General features: G+C 35.1%; 2 protein-coding genes across 5 annotated transcripts; both read left to right on the top strand.

Moving 5' to 3' along the window:
- The first annotated feature begins 1,939 nt into the window (after nucleotides 1–1,939).
- On the top strand, nucleotides 1,940–4,207 carry LOC124828704 (root phototropism protein 2). The gene is made up of 4 exons (XM_047302065.2): nucleotides 1,940–2,102; nucleotides 2,219–2,288; nucleotides 2,384–3,487; nucleotides 3,575–4,207. The coding sequence occupies exons 1-4, from the start codon at nucleotides 2,050–2,052 to the stop codon at nucleotides 4,067–4,069; spliced, it is 1,722 nt and encodes a 573-aa protein (XP_047158021.1). The 5' UTR covers nucleotides 1,940–2,049; the 3' UTR covers nucleotides 4,070–4,207.
- Nucleotides 4,208–5,396: 1,189 nt separating this feature from the next.
- On the top strand, nucleotides 5,397–8,342 carry LOC148198724 (putative ubiquitin receptor RAD23a). Of its 4 annotated transcripts, none has more exons than XM_088115470.1 (5): nucleotides 5,397–5,965; nucleotides 6,056–6,201; nucleotides 6,669–6,853; nucleotides 7,352–7,390; nucleotides 8,133–8,342. In XM_088115470.1, exons 3-5 carry the CDS (start codon nucleotides 6,701–6,703, stop codon nucleotides 8,229–8,231), a joined length of 291 nt encoding a protein of 96 aa, XP_087971596.1. In that variant the 5' UTR covers nucleotides 5,397–5,965; nucleotides 6,056–6,201; nucleotides 6,669–6,700; the 3' UTR covers nucleotides 8,232–8,342. The 4 variants fall into 4 exon arrangements, with proteins under 4 accessions (XP_087971596.1, XP_087971599.1, XP_087971597.1 ...); XM_088115471.1 differs by having other exon boundaries at nucleotides 5,400–5,965; nucleotides 6,056–6,132; nucleotides 6,698–6,853; XM_088115469.1 differs by having other exon boundaries at nucleotides 5,406–5,965; nucleotides 6,698–6,853.
- Nucleotides 8,343–10,195: the final 1,853 nt, after the last annotated feature.

Raw genomic sequence — 10,195 nt, 5'->3', positions numbered from 1 at the left:
TATTCTTGGATAAAGAAACCTTTGCTTGAAACCTGTCTTATTTTTTATAAATGTTGAAAGGTTTTAGTGAATAAATCTTCTATTAAATAGTTGTAAATGTTTCATCTATTAGATGGTTTTCGGCAAGTTGACTGTTATGTTGACTTTTATCAACTATTGAAACTCGTAAGTATTAAATGTAGATGTGGAATCACTTATTTTTTTTTTTATAAAATCATAAATTACATACGGATTTTTCCATATGTAAGTACATGGATTTTTTCTATGTAATTATATACAGATTTTACATACGGATTTTTCCGTATATAATTACATACGGATTTTTCCGTATGTAATTATATACGGATATATCCGTATGTAATTATATACGGATATATCCGTATATAATTTATCTACACCTCTTTTATATACGGATTTTGGTCCGTATGTAATCCGTATGTAACATCAATTTATATACGGATTTTAGATGTTATATACGGATTTTGGCTGTATGTAACTGTGATTTTTCTTGTAGTGCACGTTGGTAAGGTATGTTCATCGGTCCCACAAAATATAGACTGAAAGAATTATCAATTTGAACTTTATTTAAATAAGTTTTGAAAAATAAGAACACCCGTTTGCATTAATAATTGGAATAAAATAGAAAAAAATATTAAAAGCATATTATAGAAACACAACAATATATGTGAAACATTATCTGTCCAATCTGAAACAGGGTAGTAGAAAGATGGATTAAGCAATGGGGATACGACGTTTTAGTGCTTGGGAAGGCACTCAAGAATAAGTCTGATGCTAAATGCTTAATGGTACTGCAGCGTGGGGCCACCTGGAAACACTTTTTAATTTGGGGATAGAACATCTATTCCTTGAAGGTGATTGGACGAAAAAGAAAGCGTGAGCAGCGTGGCTAGGTGCTATTGGGTGATCTAGGATCTTGATCTTGTAGTCTCTGGTGGGACCCAGAACATGGAATGTTAGTACCACGCGGCGGATCCTCCACCTAGTTATGCTTGTGAGGTCTACACTTACCCAACTCGCTGTCTCACGCTGTCTCAGCCACTCCCTCTTACCCACTCCCATCACGTCTCTCACATACCCATCTCTGTCCCTTTGCCACTCACTCATTAGTAGTTACACCTTTGCTTACAACTTGCATGCAATTCAAGAACGACAAAACTTCACATACAAATTATATTTTATTTTTATATAGAGGGGATTTCACAAATGTTTATTTAACTTTTTTATTGAAGTAAAAAAAAACTTATTTCAAGATCTTGTACAACCCACTGGAATATAGGGCTAGAAGTAAAATTGTTTATTTATTTTATAAATATTGACAAATTAATGCTTCAAATTCAAAATGGGTGATTGAAATTCATGCTGAATTTCACTAGAGAAAAATCGTGTCCCTCTGTATTTGATACCACTTAACTAACCCATCTATGAAGAAATATTGGTAAGTAATAAACATTTATTGAAGGGATATAAAGTGATACGGTCACCTAACAAATCCAAAATTGAAAAAGACAATTCTGAAGAAATGCATGGGGCTGTGACTGTTGGTAAACTAAAAAAACATACCCTCCCAAAAGTACAGATGGAAATGAGAAAATGAATGGAGATGTGGAGGAAGAGATAGGATCCGAAAGTAACTTTTTTATTTTAATGACTCCACTCAGAGAAAAAGGTGGAGCTCCTGTATATGACTGTAAGTTAAACATCTGGTAGAAATACAGCCAATGGGAACTCATTGTCTGAACTAATGCAAGCAGATTAAAAAGGACAGCACAGGTGAAAAGGAAAGCCTCACAGAAAAGATAACAAAAGTAAGATATCCCATTGTTAACATCACAAACTTGGACCACAAATCACAAACCCTCTCTACTTCATCATCCCATGAAGATTAAATCATAAAAACAAGTCATCTCCTACAGTACCCAAATTCCCTTTATAATAGCCCCCACCGTGCAAACCATTCCCAATCTCATCTCATCTGTTCCATTCTCTTTGCCTATAGCCACTTTCAGTCCGATTACCTAAACCAAGTTCATGGCAACTCCCAATAATAGGCTCTCTCTCGCCATGGAGAGAACCGGGCAATGGTAAACACACTCGGCTAACTCCATTTCAAATCCATGCACCATGCATGCATATGCTTACTATATATTATAGTCTCTACTGAGTCTCAATAATGTTCTTGCCTCTGCTTCTTTTGCAGGGTTTTCTCTCAAGACATACCAACTGATGTTATAGTTCAAGTTGGAGAAACAACTTTCTCGCTCCACAAAGTGAGTATATTGTGATTTGAATGATGTTAAGAGTTATGTGCCTACTGGTTCATGCGTGTTATTACTGAAAAGGGTTTTCAATATGTTTGGTGCAGTTCATGCTCGTGGCAAAGAGCAACTACATAAGAAAACTGATACTGGAATCAAATGAGAGCGAGCTCACCAGAATCGACCTCTCTGATATGCCAGGAGGTCCTGCAATCTTCGAGAAAGCCGCAAAATTCTGTTACGGCGTCAACTTTGAAATAACCGTCAACAACGTCGCCGTTTTGAGATGCGCCGCGGAGTTCCTTGAGATGACGGATCAGTATTGCGAAAATAACCTCGCGGGGCGGACGGAGGAGTTTCTCACGAAGGTAGCGTTCTTCACGCTCACTGGCGCCGTCACCGTCCTGAAGTCCTGTCACAACCTCCTCCCCTACGCGGATGATTTCAAAATCGTGAAACGCTGCGTCGAGGCCGTCAGCGCCAAGGCCTGCAGCGAAGCCAATTTTCCCAGCTGCTCACCCCCTAACTGGTGGACGGAGGAGCTAACCGTTCTAGACATGGACTTCTTCAGCAGAGTAATTGCTGCCATGAAGCAACGCGGCGCAAAGTCTCTAACTGTAGCTGCCGCTCTTATAACTTATGCAGAGCGAACACTACGAGATCTCGTCCGGAATCACACAGGCAATGGAATTCGCTCGTCAGATTCTGGAGATTCCGACTCCAAATCTAAACAACGCAAGCTTCTCGAATCAATCGTGGATCTCTTTCCAGGTGAGAAAGGAGCGTTTCCGATCCATTTCCTGTGCTGCATCCTCCGCTGCGCAATTTACCTCCGTGCCTCCACTGCCTGCAAAACTGAGCTCGAGAAGCGGATTTCCTCCACTTTCGAACACGTGACAGCGGATGACCTACTCCTGCTCTCCTTTACCTACGACGGTGAGAGACTCTTTGATCTCGAGAGTGTCCGTAGAATAATTTCGGGATTCGCGGAAAGTCAAAGAGGCAACGCGGTTTTCACCACAGGCGAGTCGAAAGAGCCTTGCTCCGCGGCTATGCAGCGCGTGGCAAAAACAGTGGACGCTTATCTCGGGGAGATCGCCGCACACGGCGATCTAAGCATTTCGAAGTTCAACGGCATAGCAGTCCTGATTCCTAAAAGCGCACGTAAGGTTGATGACGATCTATACCGCGCCGTAGATATCTACCTGAAGGTATCTAACCTAACAGTTTATTCGCGTTTTGAAGCAGGAACGAGAGAAAACGACAGCGTGTAACGGTTAACCTTTTGTTTCTTGCAGGCGCATCCGAAGCTGGATGAGATAGAGAGAGAGAAGGTGTGCAGCGTGATGGATCCGTTGAAACTTTCATACGAGGCGCGTGTGCACGCGTCGCAGAACAAGCGTTTGCCGGTACAGATTGTGCTGCATGCGCTTTACTACGACCAGTTGCGGCTGCGGAGCGGAGGGGAGGAGCGTGAAGTGGCGAAGGATAAAAGTGAGCTTCATATGGATGTTTCGTTGGTGAGAGAGAACGAGGAGTTGAGAACGGAGTTACTGAAGATGAAGATGTACATTTCTGATTTGCAGAATAAGAACGTTAATAACGGTGAGAACACTCATGGCAATGGAACGACGTCGTCTGGAACAACAAAAAAGACAACGTTCTTCTCTTCCGTTTCGAAAACGCTGGGGAAGTTGAACCCGTTCAGAAACGGGTCGAAGGACACGACCCATTTGGAAGATGGGAACGTTGATTTGTCCAAGCCCAGAAAGAGAAGGTTCTCTGTGTCTTAGAACTTACAAGTTAAATCGATTGAATTAAATTATTATGCGATGTTCATCGAGGTTATGATTACTTAATCGTTTTTTCTAGTGTTTGGATTTTCCGTTGTGCATGTGCAGAATTCATATATAGAAAATGTGTTTTTGTTCTGGTTGTTGCCAACTTCTTTCATCATATACACTATTTTGTTAGTTGTGTATTTATATACAATCTTAATCAAAATGAGTGAAAATCGATTGGACATCTATGTTTTCTTTTATATATCTGATTGTTCAACATCATGCCATTTAGTACATTAGTTGTTTCTCTATCTTTTTTATGTTTCGTTTTTCTCTCTATGAAGTTGATTGGATAGTCTCCACAAAACATTTTTCACTTTGAAAATACACAAAGACTAAACTTAAAGTTGTGTGTGTTTAACAAATATTCAATTATTATTTTAACTCCACATTCTATCGTTTATTTCTTGAGAGAATGATAGTTATCAGAAAAATATTCTTTTGAGACATTTTAATATTTTACATTTATTTGATACTATTCTTATGTACTTTTTATTTTCTTGTTTCTTAAAAAATAATACAAAATTTTACACTTTTTAACTTATTTTATCCTTGTATCATGTATTAAATAAAAAATATATTATAGTATCATTTCTCCAGTTATTATTACCATATTAAAGAAAAATGTAGTGTCTTCCATATATTCTAACATGTATTAGATTCATGTGTGTTGTTGATGGGAAGTTATAAAAAACATATATTTATAGTTTCTCTCGTTTTCATGAGTTTGCTTGTAACGCTATACCTTTTAATGTTTACAATAATTATTATTTTTCATTTACAGTAATATATTGAAATTTGTTGGGCTGAAATTATCCTTCTTTAATCAATGTTACATGCAAAAATTCTAAACCTCAATTTGACACCATAACAGGTGTTTTTAAATAATGGTAAGCATAAATAAATAAATTACAATTACAATTTTGGTCGGAGTTAAACATTGTTCTAATCGAAGATTTGCAAATTATTTAATGACTCTTTCAGACCTAACTTAATATACCCCAAATTTCACCATTCAAAGCCATATCTAAAACATATTTTTTAACTTTCAAACACTAACCAATTTAGTTCACCCAAAAGTAATTTGGTCTACTAAGATACTTTTAACCTTTTTTATATAATCATGAGATTTTCAAACATTAAATTCAAACACTACAAAAAAAATACTATTTTACGGAGGTTATTTTGTGGGGTTATAAAAACCCTCCACAAATTAATATTATTTAAAATAATTAGAAAGATTTAACTAAGCCCTGATGATTGTGGGGGGTTTAATGTTTTTAGGAGGAGGTTAATGTCTTTTAGAAATTAAAATACAATTTTCAGTTTCTATAACTTCCCTCCTAAACCCAAAATTTCCCGAATCTATCATCCCTCTCATATTTTCCCTCTTTCCAAAATCAAAAGTTGCATTTCTTTTCCCTAAAATTTTCCAAACCCTCACATTTTCTCTACTTTCCCTAAACTTTTCGTGCAAGGTTTTCATTTTTCTCCGGCAACTCAGTTCGTGCTCAAGTCATCATCGTTTTCAGGTTGTTTTTCATTGTGCGTCGATCGTCAGTTCAGCGTCTTCGTCGTTCGGTCGCCGTTACGGTCTCTGCTTCGCTCTACATTGCAATCACTGTTGCGCTCGCCACTACGGTCATCGTTGCGCTCGCCGCTGCGTCGTGAGTTACAGCCACCATGGAGTTCTCAGTTGTGGTCGCCGTTGTGCTGGCCACTACGGTCGTCGTTGCGCTCACCTTTTCGTTGTCAGTTGCAGTCGCCATGGAGTCCTCAGTTGCGGTCGTTGTCATCGCTCATCATCGCTAGGGCTCACCGTCATTAAACCTAGGTTTCCTCTTCCAGGTTACAATTTTAAAACCTATATTGAATTATATCTATTACGAAGCCTCTTTGTTTTGTATTTGATATACTTCTTTATTGTGAAATTTGCAGGAGGTTAGTTTTATGGTATTGGAGACGCTTGTTGTTGTAGGAATTAGGGATCGACCTGTTGTTTTTGTTACTCACAGGTTAATTTAATTACCTATATTGAACTTTTGTGCACTTTACTTAGTCGTGGAGTCCAGGCTAATGCAAAAGTAAGATTTCTTTTTATGTTTAAAGTTGTAACAATGTTGAGTTTTTGCATCTTCTTTTGTATGAGTGGGAAAACAAGGCATATGAATAAGGAAGATTGTTTATTTATTGTAAAATGAGTTGATACTTAGTCTTACAAATTCATTTAGTGTTTCGTTGATGCTAGTATTTCTTTTATTAATTCATTAGTATTGAAGGATTTTGTATGTTTTTGTCGTGATACTTAGTCTCCAAATGCTGATGTTATTTATTGAAGACTACTGGTACTGTATTGACTGGTTTCATGTGTTTTGCGCCCTTGAATATGTGTTACACTGATTATAATCCCGATTCTATGCTCTCTACTTTGTTTTAATGTAGGGTTATAGTATGAATGTGTCATTGGGCTTTATGTGATATTCAGTAAATTTTAGACGTGGTATTTTCCAATTTTGTTGTTTATCAGCTGACATTGTTGTTATTTATTTAGATAAAGTTTTCCTGCTTCCTTCACATCAGGTTATGGCTGTCAAGAAGAATATTGAAGATGTACAGAGCAAAGATAATTACCCGTTTGGACAACAAATGTTGATTCACAATGGCAAGGTTTTAAAAGATACATTAGTTCTGAACAAAGTCTCTGAAGATGGCTTTCTGGTTGTTATGCTTAGCAAGGTATATTTCTTCCTTAAAAATGCTTTGTCAAACAAATGCATAGGCAAGCTACGTGCTCATTGGTTGTCATTTCAGCTCTCATATTTTTACTCTATATTAGTCATTATACATTGTTGTATCTAATCTAAAGGCCTCAAATCCACAATCATCAATTACTAAGTGTTTTCAATTTATCGTTATAAAATGGAAACAAGATGTAGCACTTTAATTGTTGATAGTGAAATTTATTTGTTTAATTTTTAGATACTGAGATTTATTGATTTAACAAATTTAATTGATAGCAATCTTTTGCTTGGATTCTCTCATTCTCTGATATTTTTGTTTTGACATTGTGAGAGGTATTATATTAGATCTTGTCATATAGTATCTTTTACGCAGTTTCAATTCGATAAACTCAATTAACACATTTTTCTTTCAATAAGCTTTAGCATTTATATGGTAAGAAGCACAGTTTACCTTTTTTTACCTCAATTTGTCATTTTAATTCTCTATTTTCAGAGTAAAGCATCATGTCCTGCTGCAGCTCCATTTGTTCAGGTATGTAATTACTCGCTCAATTTTGGAAGTTTTCTTTCTTTTCTAGTTTTCTTTATCTGTATTAATTATGGTGAAATTATGTCAGCCTGCCAATAGTCATGCTTTTTTATTCATTGTCAATTCTGTTATATTTCTTGTTAATAATTTCTTGTTCCATACCTTAATGTTCAATATTTACCCTGCCTCAGTAAATTAGGTCCTTCAAGTTATCATAAAACATTGTCTTCAATGTTGTGAGAAGAAAAGTCTTTTTTTATTTGGCCAATGATGCTTTGATTAACAGGAATAATTATACCAAATTTGTTTATTTTTCTAGCTGGCTTTCTTTCATTTAAAGGACATGATGAGAAAGTGGTAGTCTTAAATAAAATCTGATAATAAAGTTCAACCTGCAACCTTTAACATTAATGCAATCTTTAACAAATTCATTTTTTTTTCTCACTTTTCTTGTACTGCAAAATTATGAGTATAATTATAATTGTTTATTTTTTTTTATTTTTAGTGCAACCAGTTTTATTGAAGACATGTATTATTTTATTTTTAGTGCAGCCAGTTTGATTGAAGATAATTTAAGATTATACTTTGTTATTTTTCATAAATATATAGTCATGTCAAAGGTCAAGCATTTCCTAAATCTACAAAATTGGGCAAGTGTGGACATGTATGAGTGTAACCATAAACTCTCAAATTATACTTATCTCATTTATTATTTTATTTTAATATTTTTCTTTTATCATTTCAGGAAGCTGTTGATGTAAATGAGTCTGGGTCTTCTTTGAGTACAAGAAGATTATCTCATGCTAACAACATTTTGGGAGTTTATGATGTTTTTAAAGGATAGAATTATATTTAGTCTATTATGTATTTTTAGTGATTATGGATGAAGTTGTAATTACATTTCAATTGAATTTAGTTTTATGTTATTATGATGACATTGAGAATATAATGTTTACATTGTAATTGTCAATGAATGTATGTTATTTTAAATCATGAATAAAATTAATTTTGAATTATTTTTTTGTATTTTACAATTTTATATATTTTATTATTTTTTTTATTATTTTAGCAAGCGGATGAATTGAATAGTATATAAAAAATACAGATATTTTTTGTAATTAAATAGTTGAAAATAAAGGAGGTTAAAAACTCCCACAAGATAATAGCCACTAATAGAGGAGGTTTTCACCCTCCGCAGAAAAACCTCCGCAAATTGAATGTGATACCAGGGGGTGCGGAAAACCCCCGCAAATAAGTTGTGGCGACTCAAACTGCGGCGGTTTGAAAAACCTCCGGAAATTACTTTGCGGAGGGTGAAAACCCCCGCAAATCGAAAAAAAAAACCTCCACTAAATGACATTTTTTTTGTAGTGAAATATAAAGACTTCCATCCTTAAACAATAACAAATATTAAGTCTACTAAGTAATGAAGATCCAACACCGTCAGTTCACCAAAAACTAGTTAAAGCGTTTAACCTTACAAAAAAAACTTATAAAATTCAATATTTAAACAAAAGTTTCAAGACATTCACACAACCGATACTCTAATACATATACTACAACTTACCAAAAATGTTTGTTTAATATTCAACACATTTTTTAAGTTTGACCAACTGAATTATTAATATCCATGATGTTACTGGGCTTATAGCTGACCGATCGGATACCGTGACAAACTGAATGGAAAGGACCGAACAATTGACACACAAGAAGGTACTCACAACCGCTCGGTCCCGACAACAGTTGAGCAGAGTTAAAGCGCAATTAATGCTGCAACGACTACTGTCGAGTGATTAAGGTTTGCATTGATGATCATTAAGAAGTAAATTAATTGGTCAAATTCTTATAAACTCTATAAACAGAGGATTAATTTCGAGGTAAACCAACTTTTGATTCATAATTGAATTATCATAGACCTACAAAGAAAGATATTTTGACTTGAGCGTCGGAGTGTATTCTGCAGGTCATTCCCATACTGATCGATTACGAAGAGCGCAGAGCGGCCTTTCGGCGGAGGCAGTAACTTCACACAGGCGTCATCCTTGTCCCATTTCAGCAGAAACACATAAAAAAATGCAACTATTTTCTTTTTCAACAACGCATGAAGAAATTGAGAAAGAATGTTGATGCAAGACACCACATTAGCCCATGATTTAAAATATAACCAAGAAATATATACCCAAGTCAAGAATCTATCCTTAGTTAAGAAACAAAAAGCATGCATATGCTTTTTCTCAACTTTTCCATGTTTTTCTTTTTTTATGATCATGAAGATTTGAAGAGAATGGTAGAAGACAATTTAAGTTAATCCAAAATATTTCGTAGCTAGATTGTATTTTTGAAAATAATTCCAATTACATAACTGGGGATGATTCAAGCTGTGAATTTTTATAGAGGATGAAAAAAAGGAAAAAGGTAGTTGGAGAAAGATGAAGTTAACAAAAGAAAATAACGAGATTTTCATTAAATTTTATATTTCTTTCACATCTCATTGTTTGCTAAATTCATACACTTTTGCTTTATACCAACCCAAGATGAAACCCTACTTCTTAACATTATGCCCTTTACACCATTCATGTTCATACCCATCTATTTATTATTTAAGTCGAAACAGTGCATATGTTACATAAAATAATATCACACGTGTTCTTACATGACCAAATATATCTTACGAAGATGTCCTCTAACTCTTCACATACACTTCATGTTACAACTACACACCTTTAGACTAGGATGTTCAAGATACTCGTCTCCTTAAAGTTAAAAGGTGGGTGTGCCTACAAAAGATACTTTTATACTTAAGTCAGT

Source organism: Vigna umbellata, chromosome 5 (genome assembly GCF_029865625.1).
Source record: "Vigna umbellata cultivar VRB3 chromosome 5, Vumbellata_1.0, whole genome shotgun sequence".
NCBI lineage: Eukaryota > Viridiplantae > Streptophyta > Magnoliopsida > Fabales > Fabaceae > Vigna > Vigna umbellata.
This window is presented reverse-complemented; position numbering and strand designations above follow the sequence as displayed.